The sequence below is a fragment of the Orcinus orca genome, chromosome 16, assembly GCF_937001465.1.
Source record: "Orcinus orca chromosome 16, mOrcOrc1.1, whole genome shotgun sequence".
In the NCBI taxonomy this organism is placed as follows: Eukaryota; Metazoa; Chordata; class Mammalia; order Artiodactyla; family Delphinidae; genus Orcinus; species Orcinus orca.
In genome coordinates, this window is record NC_064574.1 from 46,374,072 (window position 1) to 46,394,343 (window position 20,272).

Genomic DNA, 20,272 nt, shown 5'->3' on the forward strand with positions numbered 1-20,272 from the left:
GAGGGGCACGTGCTCAGAGCCGGCCCACTGACTCTCATCGCGCCGAAAGCGCGCCAGCCTGATTGGAGGGCTCTGTCGCGGTGCATCCCGGGACTTGGAGTACAGCGTGTGCGCGGGGCCCGCTTCTTTGTGATTCGCGGCGCCTCCTCGGAGCCCGGGCGCGCCCCCGCGAGGCGGGTCCAGACGACGCGCGCGTGCGCTGCGCCCAGGGGCCGGACGGCACCTCCCGTGGGGCGGGGCGATGGGTTTAGCGTCGACACCGCCTTCCTGCTCCGCCCCTCGCCGGCCAGGCCCGCCCCTCCTTCCTGGAGCCACAGCCGTAGCGGCGGCGGGCGGCGGCGGGCGGCCCGGGAGACACGCGCCGGCCTGACCCTATGCGGTGACTCGCGCGGCGCAGGCGCCTCCTGCCCCGCCGGCGGGGCCCGGGCTCCCCGCGGCGGGATGTTCTCCCGAAGGAGCCACGGGGATGTGAAGAAGTCCACGCAGAAGGTGCTGGACCCCAAGAAGGACGTGCTGACCCGCCTGAAGCACCTGCGGGCGCTGCTGGGTGAGGCGCGGCGCGGGCGGGGGTCGGGGCGGGATGCCGGGGCGGGGGGCGCAGACCCTCTGCCCGGGCCCCGGCGTTGTTCCCGGGAAGCGGGCAGCCTGGCCCGCGGGCTTGCCCGTCGCCCTCTAGTGTAAACTTACCCCAGATTCTCGCCGGGTGGCCTCGGGGCCGGGCGCGGCCGGGACGGTCCCCTCCCCAGCAAACCCTGGACGCCCGGGGGTCCTCTCACGCACACATCGAACTGTCATCTTCCCTCCCAGTTTTTAATTTTTATTTTTAAGTCCGAGACCCTAAGTAGACTGAGACCCCAAGTGGTCCCAGCACGGACTTAATTGAACTGTCATCTCCTCCCCCCCCACTTTAATTTTATTTTTACTTTTGAGTCCGATCCCCGAACAGACTGAGCCCCCAAGTGGCCCCGGGTTAAATTTAAGTGCCGTCTCTCTTCCCATGGGTCTGGCTGCTTCATTTTCTTTGTGTTCTTGGTGTGAAGGGGGCTCCTCGTGTCTGCTTGGAGGGAGGGGTGACTTTCCTGGGTTCAAGGAGGCTGCTTCTCCTTTATTGTCAGGATGACACTGATGGTTATGTGCCTTCTTCCGTTTTTATGAGCCCTCTGGGTGGAGATTCTGCAGAGCCCAGGTCGGCCTGCACTTGACCTGGGATGAAACTCACCCCTGTGGGTGTGAAGTGTTCCCAAGGCTTCCTCTCCCCTGCCACCTGTGATCTGTAGCTGGTTTGCTATGCTGTTTTGTTTTCTCTTCTTACCTCCTTAGTCTTAACTTGTGTTTAAGGTGGAAACACCTTTGCTGTCTATAGACAGACTTGTCTTTGTGTTATTTGCGGGCTGAGAAAAAGATACTTTATGTTTCTTCTAGATGTCTTTTTTTATTCTTAAAATGAGCAAAATCACCTGATTTAGGGCACAGAGTCTTAATGTGTCTGTCACTTGAGGAAATATGGTATAACAGAATTCATCATATAGGTGAGAATTTTAAATAAAGATCTTGTTCATGAGATTAAAATTTGCAAATGATTTCTATTTATACTCCGTGAAGTACCTCTAAGGAAAACAACAAATCCACACACCTGGTTTTGCCAGGTGAAGTTTTTTACATTCTCGGATTCCTTGAGATTCCGCCCGTCTGGGTCAGCTTGGAATGAAATGTAAATTAAGTACTGTTAGAGGGATTAGTTTTCAAGACTTTTGAAAGTGAAATTTGGTGTTCTTGGTAAACTGAACTTTCTACTTCCTGTACTAAAATACCAGGAGCACACAGGACGCATTGTGTGGGGTTCTTAGTAGTGACTGATTAACACCTCCTGCAGGGACATTTTTTGATAAAGGAGAGTAGAGTGGTATTTTAAAGCAGTTGATACTTGGGGACTTTTTCTGTGGTAGAGAGCTTGAACTTTTGTTCTGTCCAAGTCTACAGGATTAAGTTGGCTACATTTTGCAAAGGCAGATGCAATTAAACCTAGATGTTCGTTTTCTTAGAGACACACAGTACGTTGTTACTGTTCTGAGAAAGTAGTTAGTTTTCAAGGCTCTGTGGTTTCAGTTGAAGATGTGTGTCTTATTTTGAGGAACTTTCTTTTGTCCTTTCATTGAGCCATCTGACCTCAGTTTTGCAGCGTGGAGAGGCTCTGTGATATTTCCTTATGTATGTAGGTTTTTGTTGATGCATTGCTGGTGGACTGGCCCAGTTTACTTCATTTATTACTGTAATCTTATCTGTAGGTACTAGATTTTTGTAAATGTGTCTGAGGAGTTCTAGTTCATAAGGTTTCATGTAAACTTTCACTTACGACTGTGGTTGAAAGTCTTTAAAGAAAAATAGTACAGCAACGTACTAGTCCCACCACGTCGCATATCCTACTGGTTTGCTACTTTAAGGAAAAGTCTACTAGGAAAAAAGTCCTTTTCATCTGAAAAATAGGATTTAGCCAAGATCAAGAAACTATTTGAATTGGGGTTGACATATACACACTACTATATGTAGAATAGATAACTAATGAGGACCTACTGTATAGCACAGGGAACTCTACTCAATACTCTGGAATGACTTATATGGGAAAAGAATCTAAAAAAGAGGGAATATATGTATATGTATATGTATATGTATAACTGATTCATTTTGCTGTACAGCAGAAACTAACACAACATTATAAATCAACCATGCTCCAATAAAAATTAAAAAGAAAAAGAAAAAGAGACCAGATTTGTGGTTACCAGAGGCAGGGTGTGGGGGGATGATTGGATGAAGTTAGTCAAAAGGTACACACTTCCAGTTATAAAATAAGTCCTAGGAATGTAATGTACAGCATGGTAACTGTAATTAACACTCCTGTATGTTGCATATGGAAGTTGTTAAAAGAGTAAATCCTAAGCATTCTCATCCCAAGGAAAAACATTTTTTTTCCTATTTCATTCGTTTTGTATCTATATGAGATGATGGATGTTCACTAAACTTTCTGTGATAATCATTTCATGGTGTATGTAAGTCAAATCATTATGCTGTGCACCTTAAACTTATACAGTGCTACATGTCAGTTATGTCTCCATAAAACTGGGAGAAAAAAAGTATATTTGCAAAAAAAAAAAAAAAGAAACTATTTGAAGGAAATGAATAGAAATTATTATTGTATTTTTATTTGTATATTTTGATAATACTCTTGCTTTTCATATATTTTCCAGTGATAATAACGATGTTATTTTTTACATGCAAAGTTAATAGCACTTGACCTGGATTTGTAGCCTGCAGCTGCATGACTTTGGACCAATTACTCAGCCTGTCTTTGAATCTCAGGTTCTTTACTCTGTAAATGGGTATGGTGATGTCTGCCTCATAAAGGTTATTGTGAGTGTGATGTATAAGCTACTTCAGCTTCGAGTGGACATGTAACAGTTTCCTCTGTCATTACTGTTTTCCTGTCGTTAGTAGGATGGGACAAGCGTTTTGATAGGTTGTCCCTTCTCCTTTCTTATTTTAATAATTGTGATGGATTTGCTCCCTCTTCATAAAAATTAGTCTGTATTTAAGACAGCTGGCTGAGAAAGATACAGTTAGCTGTGAAAAGTAGAGTATTTCTTTATATCATGGTAATGAATCCAGTTAGAACTTGCTTAGCTACTTTGACCTGCCTATATATTGTAGATTGGCCTGGTATTATTAACTTTATTTTATTTAATTTTAATTTAATTTAATTTAATTTTTTTGTGGTACGCGGACCTCTCACTGTTGTGGCCTCTCCCGTTGTGGAGCACAGGCTCAGCGGCCATGGCTCACGGGCCCAGCCGCTCCACGGCATGTGGGATCTTCCCGGACCGGGGCACGAACCCGTGTCCCCTGCCTCAGCAGGCGGACTCTCAACCACTGTGCCACCAGGGAAGCCCTTAACTTTATTTTAAAGGGGGAGGGGAAACTGAGACACAGGCAGGGCTTACTGGGGCCAAGCCATGCACTCAACGTTGTGTATGTATTATGTAATTTAGAGGAAGAACAAAGAGCTGATAGGTCCCCTGACTCCCAGGTCTCCTTACATTGTTGAAATCATCCTTGGGAAAATAAATAAGTAAACAAAACAAAACTAAAAAAACATTCTGTAAACTGCCGTCTTGCTGCAGCAAAGATTCCATGTCTAATTACAAGTTGAGTGCCTACTGTGAGTCCCAAAATAGGATTTAGAAATGGCATTGATGTGGCAGGAAGAATAGATGTAAAATACCAGTAAGCAGGTAGTGTGTTATGTAATTAGATAGTGGCTTATATACGGTGGACTCCAGTATAGGATTTCTAGGGGCAGAAGAGATCATTAAGAACAAAGATAGGGGCATCTTGAAGGAGACCCTGAAGAATGGTTAGACTTGTTCTGTCCAATAGAAATAGATGTCAGCCACAGGTGTGATTAAAAATGCTCTGGTAGCCACATCTAAAAAAGTAAAAAGAAACAGGTGAAATTAATTTTACTAATATCTATATATTTTTAACCCCATACATCTAATATGTGTTACATCAACAGGTAATGAAAGTAAAATGTTCAGTTTTTTCCATCATTTTTTGATAGCAAGTCTTTGAAATCCCATGTGTACTGTACGTGTGCAGCACGTCTCCGGTCGGGCCAGTGGCATTTCAAGAGCTCAGGAGCCACAGGTAGCCAGCGCGGCATGCTGGACAGAGCAGGGTTAGACTTGGGGAGAGTCGAGGGGGAGAGCATTTCGGGCCGAGGTGGGGAGGAGCTGGTGGTGGAAATACACAGTGATGATGCGGGAGGTTGAGGAACCTCGGGCACTGAGGATTGGGTGCTGGAACCCTGGCCCTGAGGGCGTCCACAGTGTCAGAGCAGTCACCAAAGTGGTGTGTAGGCCAGGGGTAAGGGCAGGACAGCGAGTTGGACTTCGGGGTCATGGGGGAGGGGAGGAGAGGTGGCCTGACCGGTAGGAGCTGAGGCAGGTTGGGGCCAGATCAGAAAGGGCCTTGTTTGCCGCAGTTAGAAGCTCAGATCTTATCCTGCAGGTGAGAGGGCCAACTGGAGAATTCTTAGCAGGTCAAATGGTAATATTCAAGCACTGCCTCTCTGCCGGCAGGGCCAGGATAAATGGACGGGGCCAGTGGGAAGGCAGGGAGACACTGAGAAGACTGGTGACGAAGGAACAGACAGGGGCTGGGGCCTGGAGAGGAGGGGCGGGGCCACGAAGGACCCTGTGGCAGGACAAGCGATTCTCAGGGAGGAATGAACATGAGGTTTGCAGAAGCTGGGCGAGGAGTGATTAATCTGAAGGAGAAGAGGTTTGGGGTCAGGGGCCACAGGCCAGTCAAATCTAGTGACACCAGGGTTCAGACCAAATATCTGGAACCAGAGAGGAGAGAACAGTTGCTCACAGAGGCTCTATATGCCCATAGAGCAAAACTCAACATTTTGACATGTTTCCTTTTGTGCATCTGTTGCTTTAAGTAGGGACAAGTTCACTTACAATTTTAAACGTTGCCTTTTAAGCTTACTTTTAGCATTTCCCCATGTTTTGTTCCTTTTGTTTTTATTAACTACAGATGTTTGTTGAGGCGATGTACCATAATTTAGCTTACCATTTCTTGGGTAGTTAAATAGTTTCCTTCCTTCATCTCTCCCTCTTTTTTTCCTCTCTCGCTTTTTCTCTCTTTTTCTTTCTTTCTCTGGTGTAAATAATAACTACTCTGAACATCTTGGGAGGCGGCTTCTCCTGCATTTTGCATTATTTTCTTGGATTAGATTCCATGGAGGTCAGACTGCTGCGTTTCTGCCTCGACCCACAGTGCTGTCCCACAATGCTGTCCTCAGTGTCGCTCCCATTGCCCTGCAGGCAGCGAGGGTTGAGGCGGCCACTTCCTTTGCAATCTGACTAGCAAACTGCGTTGTTAGAATTTGATAATTGGTGTTAGGTATTTGGGGGAGTGGAGGTGTCTTGGATAGAGCCAAAAGAGTTGGGAGGAGACTCTGGCTAACGACAGAGCAAGATGAGTTTGGTGCTGATGGGTGTTGAGTTTGAGAAGAAGGTGAGATACAAATGGAACTGTCTGGGAGGTGCTGGATGTGGTGTCTGGAGCTTAATGAGGGGTTAGAAAGCTATGGCATGGTTATTAGCATTGTGATCTCACTGGATCGTCCTACAACCTGTGATGAAGGTAGTGTTCCCACCCCCGACCTCGAGATGGGGAGACTGAGGCTCCCGGAGGTGGGCTCCTTGTCTGCCAGCTCCGTGTCTCTAAGGGGCAGAGCTGGGGGTCATAGGATTATACAGCCCGTGTCGAGCTTTTGCTAGTTACCTGACGCAAGCATATTTACATACCAGAAAATATATTTACCCACCAGAGTGAATGTTAACTTGTAAACAAAAGCCAAGTAGTTTTTGCGCGTCTCCCAGAAATGTTGCTTTGAGTTTTGCTGCTCTCTGCCTAGTCTGCTTTACCGTATTCTTCTAGGGAGACTTGAGGCCATATTTGACTTGAACATGGCAGAAGATAAAAAGACTCCTTCTGTGTTTTCGTGTTCACTGACCTCTCCGTGCCCTTGGCAGGCCTTACATGTGGTAAAATATTTGCATGGACATTAGTGCCACATGGACATTCTGCAACCAGAGCAAAGCTGGGGGTATAACTCCAGGCCCTTCAGACAGTCTTGGGATGGTTTCTCTCAGTTGACCTCGTCTTAATTGAAGCGATTTTGCCCTAATGCTCCCTTTGCTCATTTTTCACCGGTTAGTAACATTTTATATCTGTAACTTCTGGAATGTAAAATGAACTTTGGACACATATATGTCACACAAATACGCCGTCCCTGCTCCTAGTGCTTGAAATTGTCTAGCCTTCTGAAGTGAGAAAGGTGGACCTAGGATAAAAGTCTGACTGAGCTCAGATGTTTTGTTTGAGATAACTAGAAAAGGTTGCCTTTGACCTTTTATTCTGGGAAGAGAGATAATTGGTAGGTCTGGAATATTTTGATGTAAACTTTTATAATTTGTACTTTTATTTTGTTTGTAAGTGCTTTATTTGCAGATGGACATAAATACTTTTACTAGCTGTTTAGAGCACTGATCTTTGGTCTCTAAGTGCCACAGATGAAACTAGAGAACAGTTTATTGCTTTCAAAATAGCAAATTGATTCAATTTAAATTTTAAAATTATTTTTAAAAGAAGGAATATGTTACTCTACTGTAAAATCAAGAATAATTAATATATAAATGTAGTAAGCAACTATCTTGTTCTTGGATTTTTAAAAAATTCAGTTTCACGTACATTTTTTCGAGTCCGTATGTGTGTGTGTGTGTGTGTGTGTGTGTGTGTGTGTGTGTGTGTGTGTGTGTGTCTGCTTGGTAGGGCTGTGTCTTCAGAGATCAATAAGGCACAAGCCCAGGATTTACTGTTTGTTAGGGGAGACAGACAGGTAAACAGCTGCATTTACCACGAGGATGTTAGTGCTGGGGTGTGGGGATGGGGTAGGGGTGGGGGAGTGCGTGTGGTGGGTGGGACTGTACAGGTGGCTGCAGGTGTAGAGGAGGCACAGCAGAAGGGCCCCTTGGAGAGGCTGCCAGTGCTTCCTTAGAGGTGCGGGGCTGAGGTGGGTCTGGAGTAATGAACACGGGTTTCCCAGGTGGGCAGGCTGGGGGCAAGGGGACTGCCGAGAGAGGAGCTTGTGCAGAGGTGATGGTGTGGCCACCACGTGGCTAAGTGCACACTGTCCTTTACCCTGTGCCATGGGTGGACGTTTGGAATCCGGGGAAGAGTTTTAAGCAGAGGAGCCACCAAATCCAGTGCCTTCCCTCGGTGATAGTCCAGGAGTCCCAGTCTCCCTGAGGTTTGAAACATGGATTCCTGGCGGGTGAGAGCTCCCATCCATTCGGATTACAAACCAGGAGGATGTAGCCTGGGCTGCCAGTGTTCATCTTTCCCTCCATGTGGGGAGCACACACCTCAAATTGAATTCACAGTCAGAGGGAAGCAGAGCAGAGAGATGGAGAGTGAGGAGTGTCCGTGGACCCTGTGTGAGCTGAGGGGCTCAGCCCTGTCTGTGCCATCCCCACCCCGAGCTTCTCAGTTGTAGGAGCCTGGAGCACCCTGTTTTTGCTCTAGCCGGCTTGAGTCATATAAGATTTCTGGGGCTTGCAATGGGAAGAGTACACATTAATATGCCAGGAAGAGACTGGGAAATTACAGATTGAGGATGGATGGGTCTGTGTGTGTATGTGTATATATATTTATATATATATAAATATAAATATATATGATGTGTATCTATATAAATAAAATGGGCACAGTTTAAGTGATGTGGATGCTGCCTGCCCTTCCACTCAGCGACCATGTGCCTGCCTGGCGGCATGAGGAGGGACAAGGGACTTCGCTGTGTCCTCAGAGGTCTTCTTTCCTTCATGTCTGTCACTGTGGGAACATCTTCCCTGCTGGGTGTGCCGCTCATGTTTAAGGGTAATTGTGATTTTCTCCATTTTTACCTTTCACGTGACTTAACCCCACCTAAGACGTAACTTGACTGTATCCATAGCTCACATTCATGTAGCACTTCACGCTTTTGCAAATGTTTTCTCGTATTCTCATTTGATCAAATTGCTGTCTTAAGGATTTATTACCCTCTAGGTTCTTAGCAGAGCTTTGTTTCTGCATTAGTTCTGAATCCTCATTCCAGAATTTTAACTTTGATATTTAGCAAAGAGATGTTTCATAACGATTTTATGTCCTTTATGTTGTTTTAGAAACTGAAACCACGTCTGAAAGATACTGAACACTATTTTAAAAGTAGTTGTAATCTTTAACAGTAAATATGTACTTTGATTTTGCAACTGTGGTTTAGTTAAAAAAAAATTCCTTTTGAAAAAGATAAGGAACCCGTTGATGTTGTCTTGTGTTTGAGTTTCAGTGATGTCATTTATTTATTGAGGCTCAACCTGGCTTTCAAGGGCACAGGAGGTACTAGGGACGATGCTTGTGCCCAGCTGTGGGAGATGTGAGGGTGAGCATTCAGATCAGCTGTGCTCCGGGGAGCGCCACTGGCCGTTGCTCCCAATGCTGCCCTTGGATTCACCACCACTGTGTAGCCAAAGCTGAGCTCCTCCTGGGCTCCTCCCAGCCAGTTACTGAACACGCGGGGGTACTGATGTGGCCGTTCCTTTGAGACCCAGATGCCTCTGAAGGGAGACTTTGTCTCAAGGGCTCCCTGTTGGCCTGGCCGGCAGCTTTTCAGACCTGTGCTGCCTCTTCCTCCTCAGCCCTCCTCCCCTCCCCTCTTCTGTGCAGGGGTCAGACCTCCCTTCTCAGGTCCTCCCCTTCATCCTTCACAGACAGCTCCCTCAGTAAACCTCCTGCGTGTCCACTCCTGTCTTGGTGTCTGCTTTTCGGAGAACCCAAACTAATATGCCGTCCCTTTTCCCAGAGGTGTCATCCAACCTGTCATGTAAAATTCTTCCAGGAGCCGGCAGAGGTATATTACATCTTCACACAAAGTGTCTTCGTCCCTTTTCGCTGAAATGATCTTTCCTCAGAATTCCCATAGCATTTTGTGCCTTCCATTTGGCATTTATAGCCTTTGGTTTTGTATTCTACTTATCTGCGTTCTGCCTGATCTCTCTCACTAAATGATATTGATATTAAATAACGTTGAGAACACCAGCAGCTTTTTGTACATCTTGATTCCTTTTGGTGACATACTTTCTTATTTGTAATAATAATAAGTAACATTTAATCAGCGCTTTCCATGTGCCAAGTACCGCAGAAACACTTCACATGTGTTAATGCATTTAATCCTCTCCCAAGTGGGATAGGGAATGTTATTATCCCCATTTTACCAATAAGACCCAGAGAAGTTGAGAACGTTGCCTACGGTTGCACAGCTAGTGAGTGACAGAGTCAGGATTTGAACCCAGGCAGCTGGCTCCAGAGTCCCTTTATTCGTTTAACAGTTATTTTTTATCCAACCCCAACCATGTGCCAGGCATTGTACACAGCACTGGGCACGCCTGAGCTTGCATTCTGAAAAACCGAGAGTGTGATTTCCACATAGATGGATCTCAGTCTGGGGGAGAGTAGCGGCCACCGCTATGGATGTTTAGAAAAATTTCTAGAAGCCTTCCTACCCCAGCCAGAAGTTCCCGTCATTAAAGTAATGATTCAAGGGACTTCCCTGGCGGTCCAGTGGCTAAGACTCTGTGCTTCCAGTGCAGGGGGCGTGGGTTCGATCCCTGGTTGGGGAACTAGGATGCTATATGGCGCGTGGCACAGCCAGAAAAAAAAAAAAAAGATTCAAGACCACGAATTAAGTTCTCCTGACAGAGCCCTCTCTCCTCCCATGTGTGCGTGCACTGTCAGACCCACCCCCTGGATCCAAGGGGAAGAGCTTTAAGAAAGGACGATTTCTGTGGACAAAAGGGAGAAGAGGTTGGGGAAACCTTGACTGGGGTGGAGGCTGAGGGCCAGCGGGGCCAGAGGGCTGTGGGTAAGGACAGGCTTGGGTGAGGCTTAGGCAAGTACCCCAGATATTTGTTCATGGAAACAAAATGGGAGAGACACTGTTGTCAAATTTTAAATTTACAAAAACCAAAACTGAATTACCATCCCCCGAAAAGGGCCTGTTACAACTAGTGGTGAACATTCTTCCAGTGAAATCTTGATAGTATTTTCAGGACTGCATGGAAGAGAGGGGAGCTGAGGACACATGTTGCTTCCTTACAGCTTTCTAAAGGGGTTAGCGTGTTTTCATTCTGTCTGGTCATATTTCCGGTGCCGACAGTGTAAACCTCTTTATTCCATGGATTCTGTATCTGATAAGATGAGGATGTGTTTGGGCCAGAGAGGCTTGGTAGAGTAGAGCTTATGCTGAGCTCCCAGAGTGGGAGTAAAGTATTACATAGTCTTTCTGTGTATGTGTGTGTGTATGTGTGTGCGCGCGTGTGTATGCATGTGTGTGTATGTGTGTGCGTGTGTCATGTTGCAGATACTTACTTTTGAGAGAATGGTTCCATTCCTTTCTTCCTGCTCCTAAAATAAATACATATACAAACATATCATCTTTAACTGAAGTAAAAAGTAAATAATGAACTGGAAAAATAACTTGAAACTTAGAGGAGAGGAAATAGTTATATCCCCCAAACATAAAGAGCTCCTACATATTAATAGGAAAAATTATAATAAATAGATATTCAAAATGTATGTGTATACATAAGTCACAAATGAAGAAATGACACCTAGGGAGATGGCCTTTGCCCCCAAACGGAACAGTGACTGCAGACAGAAAAGAGAAGAGGGGAGAGAAAGAAGCAGTGCTGGAGAGGAGAAGCCAGCCGTGGCCGGGGAGCCCTAGCTGGCACACGTGGCTGGTCCTTCCTTGTTGCAGCAGTGGGTCCTGATAAGAAGACAGGCCAGGACCACCGTGGCCAGTGGGGCAGGAATGCTTGAGTGCGCCAGACGTGAGATGGGGCCACACAGCAGACCCAGCTTATGATAGTGTGTAGATGTGCTTACTACGTCGCCCCAAATTCTAGTAAGAGCCAAAGAGTAGGTATCTTTGAAAGTGCCCTGATGCTGACAAGAAATGGAGATCAGCCAGTGGCTGGAAATGAATGAGCACAGGAAAACGTTGATGGGTCAGTGCAATGTTAATTAATCTCTGAATGATGAGAAAGGCAGCAGACGGGCTCAGTTTCAGGTACCTGCTAAATTAGAACGCTGTTTGTGCTCTAAGTTGTGTTTCTTTTTTTAAGAACTTGAGCCATTTCAAAATAAATTTTGTTTGTTTGTTTTGGCTACCCCCCCACAGCTTGGAGGATCTCAGTTCCCTGACCCGGGATTGAACCTGGGCCTTAGGTAGTGAAAGCCCGAATCCTAACCACTAGACCACCACGGGACTCCCTCTAGGTTGTTTCTTAATGCAAAGGCCTGAGGGAGTCTTGGTCTTTGGCTCAGTGTTAATTGAAAAGACGTGTGGTTTCTAGGACCTGGTGTTGCTGCTGAGCGTGCGCCGAAGGGGAGTCTGCTCCGCGGTCGGTGATCAGTCCAGGTTTAAACAGGACTTGACGTGTGCTAAGGCCACCAGGTCTTGTAAGTGAACCTGCCGGTGATTGGAAATTTCATCACCTTTTTGCATTCAGAGGTGTCACACCTTTGCTTGTTCCTATTCAGTTCAAGCTATTGAGTGGCTGGACAGAGACCGTTTCTTCCTGCCCGACCTATCATTTTTCTACCCTCTCCAGTAAATGACAATTAGAGAAACATAGCTTTCTCTAAAGACAGCAGAAGTCCTCTACACCTAGATCATTACAAGGCATTATGTACAACGTACGTGTTATTACAGAAGAGGTCTAACGCCAATGTTGGGCAGAGGAAATTTAAATTATTTTCTGTTTTTAGGGCATTTTAGTCTTGGCAAAGATACTACTGTACGTATTGTTTAGGTCTTCAATGTTCTTCAAGTTTCAAAAGTAAGACACGTTTGGAGGAAACTGTGGCCGATGTCATGTCTGCTGTTCTTTTTTATGGTACATAGTCAGGCTTTGAAAACAAGTTCTTTCTAAATACTCTGGCAGCTTTTTTTTTCTGAAATGAATAATAGTTTTTTCTGAAAAATAGTAGTTGTGTTCTGGTTATAAAATTTTACATACTCATTATAAACATTTGAATAATACGAATAAGCAAAAAATAATTTAAGTATGAAAAAGCTCTTCACATTCTGCAGTCCTCTGATAACCATTGTTAAAATTTTGGTAAACATGCTTTCTGTTCTTGTTGTTGCTTACGTGCAACCTCTCTCTGTGTCTTGTAGGTACACACATAAACACAGTCTTACATGAATAGTTGTTATACGTGGGCTGACACTGTATTTTTGACCTAACACGCCTTGGACATTTTTCACATGAGTAAGTGAAGGCTTACATGATACTTAAATGGCCCTATCGGGTCCCACTGGACTCAGGCAACAAATTATCCACTGCCCATTCTTCAGGTTGGCAGTTCCAGGCCCTTCCATGCTGTCAGCAGACCCTGGCTTGGGGGGAGCAGGGTGACTGCCCGGTGGCCAGAGGGGCCTTTGGTTTCTTATATGAGGATGAGTGGGGCTGACGGTGTTGCAGCTGCTGATGCGGCAGGGGACAGTGGGATGATTTTCTGGAAGTAAAGAGAGCTCCTTGGGGAGGGCTGTCTCAGTCTCTGCGGAATTAGGTTCATAGAAAGGCCGCCCTTTTAACCTATCATGGAGGAAGGCCATTCCCCTTGCAAGCTGGCTCTGGTGTCCTAAATAAACCAACTTCTGGGTCCTCTCAGGGGTTTAGTATCTATTTAGTTCCAGGACTTCTACCAGCTCTCTCTTATGGACTTAAAAACCTTGTGTTTCCAGGTGTACTTCCCTGCCCCTCCTCCATCACTTTCAGCTAACGTTAGACGTACTTAGGTAAGCGGTGCGGGAGCCGGACTGCCTGGGTTCGAGTCCTGGCGGGGACCTAACCTCTCTGACCCTCACCTGGTGGTGGGACAGTACCTGCTTCCTAGGGCTGTTGGAGGTTTAATTGAGTTAATATATACAAAGCCCTTTTGTAAGCCGTTATTATGCTTATTAATAATAATTATTTGACGTAAGTAAGACGGCTCTCTGCCCTCAGCACCACTTTTCTGCTGCCTTACTTGTTAGAAATGGAGCGGGAGAGGTTACCATTTAGCTCCTGTTTTATCTATTTCTATCTCCAACTCTTTCCCTAGTGAGTGGTTTTGACTGTAATATAGGCCAATTCAGATCAAGAAAAGTAGAAGTAGTTATGCATCGCCTTAAAAAATCGGATGAAACTTGATTCCTACGAAAGAAATAGATATATGAAAATATAAACTGTTATGTATAAATTAAACTACAAGGATATATTGTACAACACAGGGAATGTAGCCAATATTTTATAATAAAGTATAACCTTTAAAAACTGTGAAATACTATATTGTATACCTGTAACATAATGTACATCAACTATACTTCATAAAAAATACATGTATATGGGCTTCCCTGGTGGCGCAGTGGTTGAGAGTCCACCTGCCGATGCAGGGGACACGGGGTCGTGCCCCGGTCTGGGAAGATCCCACATGCCGTGGAGCGGCTGGGCCCGTGAGCCACGGCCACTGAGCCTGCGCATCCAGAGCCTGTGCTCCGCAACGGGAGAGGCCGCAACAGTGGCCCGTGTACTGCAAAAAAAAAAAAAAAAAAAATACACGTATATAAAACACATTAGATTTGAACATTATATTTCATTGGTGTATATATTTTTGTTTTATTGTGTTGGCACTTGATATCCGTTAAAAATAATGTTTGAGTCCTGCTTTTGAGACAGGTGTGTCAAAAATGTTTAAGATAAAAGTAGCTCTACTTTTAAAAATTAGAGCTCTGGGTACGTGGAGTATATCGTTATCAGAATCACTTTTACATGGGGACTATCAGTCCAGGATAACAAAGTGTTAACATCTTTCTGACTTCTAAGAATTTTACTTTCTGCACCTAGCTACCATATAGGTATAAAGAAATGAAAATAATACATCTTAGGAAACGAAGTGGGATGAATATAACTTCTACAACCTTTCACTTATACTAGGATTTGTTTCCTGTTCTGTCAGATTTTACTTCAGTATCTACAAGGATGTTTTTGGATATAGGTAACAGAAAACCCAAATATAAACATAAATGATGAAGAATTTTTTCTCCTATAGAAAGCGGTCCCAAAGCAGGTGGCCCCCCGAGCCAGCTGGCCCTGCAGCTCAGTGACGTGCCCATCCGCACGCTCTCCCCTCCCTGCTTTGCCCTCTTTAGTGTCCTCTGCATGGCAGGTTTGTCCCCTCAGTGGCAAAATGAACTGCAGGCATCGTACCTGGACGGAACAGCGTCCAGAGGCAGGAAGAAAGAAGCACTCCTGCTTTGTGTCCCTTTAAGAACAATGACTCGTTTCCAGGCATCTCCACCAGAATTCTTCCCCTTGCTTGTTGGCCAGCACTGGGTCACAGGCTTGAGTCTAAACTCATAGCTGGCAGGGGACTAATGCCACAGTAATTGGCTCAGCAGCATCAGGTCCCACCCCCACGAAGGGCACACGGATTTGCGGGGTGGATGGTCCCTGAACAAACAGGGGCTCCATTAGGAAGAGGAAGGGTCTGCCGTGGGAGTGGCTGGGCGAGGGGGCAGGAGGGAAACCGGGAGCGTTTGCTCCAGGCCACTCTCGCTTTCAGTTTAAATTCTACAGAGATAGAACAGTCCAACATGGCTGTAATAATGTATGTAGGAAACACAGTTATCAGCAGAGCTAAAATGCGAGTTCATTTCATTTCCTACAAACAGGAATATGTGGTTTAGGCCTCCAAGTGCTTCCAAAAGTATTATGTCGGCGTTCTAGGCTCCTCTTCCTTCCGTGGCGCTTGGGCACAGAGGTGCATGCGCACCAGCTATTGGCCCCAGAGAGGGCTGAGAACTGGATGAATGGTGTGGAGCCCCGTAAAGTGGGGGTTGCGGATGCTTGGTTGAGTTGGTGAGTGGGTTTAAAGTGCTTGTTTTATTATACAGCATCAGGTGCACATGTACAAAACATTCTTTCACATCTATTCAGTACTTAAACCAACAACTTAAAAAAATCTTTGCTATCTGGCACATGACCTGTGCTCAAATAAATACTTTCGGTTGAATTAAGGGTGAAACTGACTGGGTTTTTTTTTTTTTTCCGGTACGCGGGCCTCTCACTGTTGTGGCCTCTCCCATTGCGGAGCACAGGCTCTGGACGCGCAGGCTCAGCGGCCATGGCTCACAGGCCTAGTCGCTCCGCGGCATGTGGGATCCTCCCGGACCGGGGCACGAACCCGTGTCCCCTGCATCGGCAGGCGGACTCGCAACCACTGCGCCACCAGGGAAGCCCTGACTGGGGTTTTATGGAGTGAATATGATGCAGGGAGGGGGAAGGGAGGTGATTGAGGGACAATGACAGGGCTGATTAAAAAGATGGATCGTGGAAACCAAATTAGGAAGAAAAAAAGAAGTGAAGACTTCAGAGGGGTCATAGATCATGACAGAGTGGTGAGATCATTGGATTGAAGGACCCAGGAAGGTCGAAGAGTTGTTGGAATTAGGTTTCCAGAAGGAGGGAGCAGGGGAGGTAGGGAGAATGGGTTCAGAATTGGGAGGCAGGGAGGTTAGAGGGATGCCCGGGCGGGCCTGGGGGCATGGAGGACAACCTCAGTGGAGATAAGGAAGTTGGGCATCACCTGTGTAAATGTGGAAATCAGTGCTGGCTATGAGGGCAAAAACAGTGAGCCAGGCCCTGAAATCTTCTGGAGAGCGTCCTGGGGGCGGATGGGCGGGTGTAGACTGTAGCCACTGAAGCCGGAGCCTCCATCTGCCATGCAGGTTAGCGCCCCCATCCACACGAGGATTTTGTATTTGCATGTAATCAGCACAAGGACGTTTTTAGGTCTGCACATAGATGCATTTTCAGATGTGAATTTCTCTTTAATAATAATGATGACCATAAAAGTATTGAGTTACCACTGAAGCATAGTCAGCATACCTGCTGTCTTATGACCTGAATACCTGCTGAGTCTTGAAAGGGCTTCATTATGAGGACTTTACCTCCTCACCAGGTGAGTTCCAGGTCGGTTACCTGCCCTTGGAACAGCATTGCACACAGGAGGTTCTAAAACCTACCGGCTTGTGTCAGAAAAAGGAATCCCTGCCTGCACTCTAGTTAGTGTTGCAGAAACTTTCTGTTGAGGAAAGTGTGTATCAGCTGGCAGCTCTTGTTATTCGGACCCATATTGTCTCCTTTTCCTTCTTTGACGGAGGTGACAATGTGTCGTACTTGGGGCACCTCTTCACGGGCTTGCCGGCTCTCATGGCCGGTGAAACTTCTTGGTGATGAGTTGCTTTTTCTTCCCCACCAACATTTTCACAGCAACGGTGCAAGACAACCCATCCCAAACCTCAGGCTTACAGAGGCCTTACGGCAACAAGCATCTGTTTTATTCCCTCACCTATCTGCATTGCTGCGTGCTACTGCCCTGGCTGCAGGTTGCCTGGGGTTGGGTCCTGCTCTGCTCCATGAGTTTCCTCATTTCCTTTGTTTTTGTTTTTTAACTTTTTATTGGAGTATAGTTGATTTACAATGTTGTGTTAGTTTCAGGTGTACAGGAAAGTGAATCAGTTATACATATACATATATCCACTCTTTTAAGATTCTTTTCCCATACAGGTTATTACAGAGTATTGAGTAGAGTTCTCTGTGCTGTTACAGTAGGTCCTTATTAATTATCTATTTTGTATATAGTAGTGTGTATATGTCAGTCCCAGTCTCTTTGAACCAGAGACTACTTGACGCTCTCCAGCCACTGCTGTGTCGGGCTTCTAATGACTGGTTGTCCACAGCAGGTTGGGAGATCAGCCCCTGATCAGTGTGGGTGGGCATTTTCTAAAGGAGTGGATGGAGGGCGGGAATAGTTCGTGGCATTATTACAAAGTACTTAACGCAAGAGGGAAAGAGGGCGGGGAGCTAGGCAGTTGTGAAAAGGTGGAATCACCAAAATCTCATTAGCCCTTAAGTAAAGGCGCCATACTCATGACATTTTTCCTTGTCAGTGTTTTCTGTCTTGTGTCTGACTCATTTATTTTCCTTGTTCTCACTGTTTCTAAATTACGTCTTATTAAGTCGCCACATTCGCCTTGAATTTTTCTCTCACCCCTTTGCCCTTTCACCGGCATGTGATCTTGAGCATTGTGCTTCAGTGCCAGTATCTAGGGAATCTGAGTAAAATAGCAAATGACACCGTCTTCATCTACGTGCAGACGTGTAGGCAGCACTGGGATGGCTCTTGGCCCTGGGGAGGGTGGGGGACGGAGGGCAGGAGGATTGGGGGTCACTCCCTACTCCAGAGGAGCTGGTCTGAACCCCTTCTTCCTCTTGACAGTGTCCACCAGGGCCCCCAAGTCTGAGAAGGACATTCCCTCCTCCTTTGGTGCTTTCAGGGTCTGCAGCAGGTTTTTATGAGGCTGGGCTATGATCCTCCCAACTAAAAAGGAGTAAGATTGCTATTGGGAAGGGTTATATGTGGGAGGAAGTGGAGGGACAGTCCCACTAGTTTTGGAGCATCTGCTGCTGAATTGGGATTAAGTGCTGTGCCTTTTCGAAAGGTCTCATTAAGTGGGTGAGTTTCACGTATCATTGAGTTTTATGGCTCCACAGGTGAAGCTGGGTTATTCCCACCTCTTGAGATGGCCTTTGCCCGGAGCTAGGTAATTGGAAAACAACTAACATTTATTTACGTAATGCTGACTACACACTTAGAAGCACTTTGCTTATGTTCATTTTATGGGCCAGGAACCATCGTTGGCCACATTTCTCAGGTGAGGAAATTGAGGCACAAAGTGTTTTAAATAACTCGCCAAGGTCTTGTAGCTTCTGGACTTGAACCCAGGCAGTCTGCTCCAAAGGGTCTGCCTTCAAGCTTTGCTATTGTCTTCCAGCTAGATGTGGGGAAATCATTGTCAGCAGGAGGCTTAGCTGGACAAAAGGCCAGGGGAGGGTAGCTTCTGGTGTGGAATATAGATTATTTTCCAGATATAATGGGAAAATAGTAGAAACAGTTGATTGGCTGTTGGTTGGTGGTAAAGGAGATTGCTTTACAAATCCCAGAATGACCCCCAGCTCTGTAAAGCTGGCTGCTGGTTGCTTCTCTGTGGTCAGCGTGAATGCACTTGCCTGGGTTTTGTGATGCCAGCCAGGCAGCGTGCTAGCGTCGGTGCCAAACACACCCAGGCTCATCACCTCAAAGGTGGTCTACAGCCTGGGCTCTGTACCTGGGGACTTCCCCTCCTTCCCGCTTCCTTGCTGGCCCCACGAGGCCATGAGGAGGTTGCTGTGAGGTCATTGTGGGGAGCCGGGCTGCATCTCCCCTCATGTCTTACCTGTCCTCTCATCCCCCTGCTCTTCTCCCTCGGGCTCTCCTGCACATCCCATCCCTGAGGGGACGACGTATTTCTCTATATTCCTGACCCAATTTCTGATTTTGACTTCTTCCGTCTGTTTCTGAGGACTTTGTGTAGCTCAGGTTTGAGCTGGAGACCCGGACAGGAGTCTCTGACTGGCCTGATACCTTGGGCAGGTTACAGACGATTCTGAACCTGAGGTTTCTTTGTCTTAACCACACCTGCCCCATCCCCCTCACAGGATTGTGGTGAGGGTCAAATAAAATACAGTCATGAAAGTGTGTCTTTCAAAGCATAAATGTACGGTGTTTTTAATGTTCCCAACCTCCCCGGGTGGCCTTGTCACTCCCTGCTTTGATGCCCTGCCTGAGCTTCAGGCACGCTGCCGTCTCCGTTACTTGCTTGTGTTCCTGTACCCTGGAGGGCCCTGCACTGTATTCTCTTGGAATTTCCCAGCATTTGGCGCAGGGCTATTTGGCAGGGCTCAGGACTCAGTCTTGTTTGAATGAACAGATGAAGAGTGTCTTTCGAAAGGAAGTTTGTGGTCATAGGCTTTCTTTTTTGTTATTTTCCTGAGCAGTCTTCCTCCTATATATCTTTGGTTCTCGAAGTTACCTTGTTACAAAGTAGACCTGTGATACTCCCTTGTGTTCCCTTCTGCAGGACGCTAACTCCCAGTGCCCGCCTTCTCCAAGATCTATGCTTTGTAAATGTTCATCTGATGAGTCTTGTTTTTCACAAATAAGACAGATCATGGAAACATTCTAGGTTTTGAAGTAGAGATAGAAAATATTTGATATTTATTTTTTGTTTGTTCATTTAACAAATGTGTATCAAGTACCTTTCAGGTACCAAACTCTATTCCTGGGGCTGGAAGTACAGCAGGGAACAAAACAGATGTGATTCCTGCCCATATGTGGCTTCCATTCTAGTGGAGTGCCGGTCGGTGGAGAAGTAAATGAATAAATGAGACAGTCTCCACTAATCTTAAGTGCTGTGGGCAGGGATCACGTGAAGGGGACTCCCAGACCAGTGAGGAGTCCTCACATGGGTAAATAAACTAGTAGTTACAGATGTTACACCCTTCGTTCACTGTGTGCTGGGTGACCTGGAGGGCGTCTGCTTGTCTTGTCCTGAGGACTTTAAGCTCCATGCACTGCTAACCCACAAGGAAGACAGTGAATGGCTGAGGAGGAAGGTGGCTGCCGCCTGGACTCTGGCCTCGTGAGGGTGTCTCTGTCTGCATGAAGCCCCTCAGCCTTG

At 46.3% G+C, this 20,272-nt stretch overlaps 1 protein-coding gene across 1 annotated transcript in view; it reads left to right on the forward strand.

Annotated features, from left to right (window-relative positions):
• Positions 1-304: 304 nt before the first annotated feature.
• The window catches only part of RALGAPA2 (Ral GTPase activating protein catalytic subunit alpha 2), a 282,968-nt gene continuing 263,000 nt past the window's right edge, over positions 305-20,272 (forward strand). The window contains exon 1 of the mRNA XM_004270420.4: positions 305-547. Within this exon, the coding sequence (XP_004270468.2) occupies positions 442-547 (106 nt within the window). The 5' untranslated portion in view covers positions 305-441. The remainder of the gene's footprint in view (positions 548-20,272) is intronic.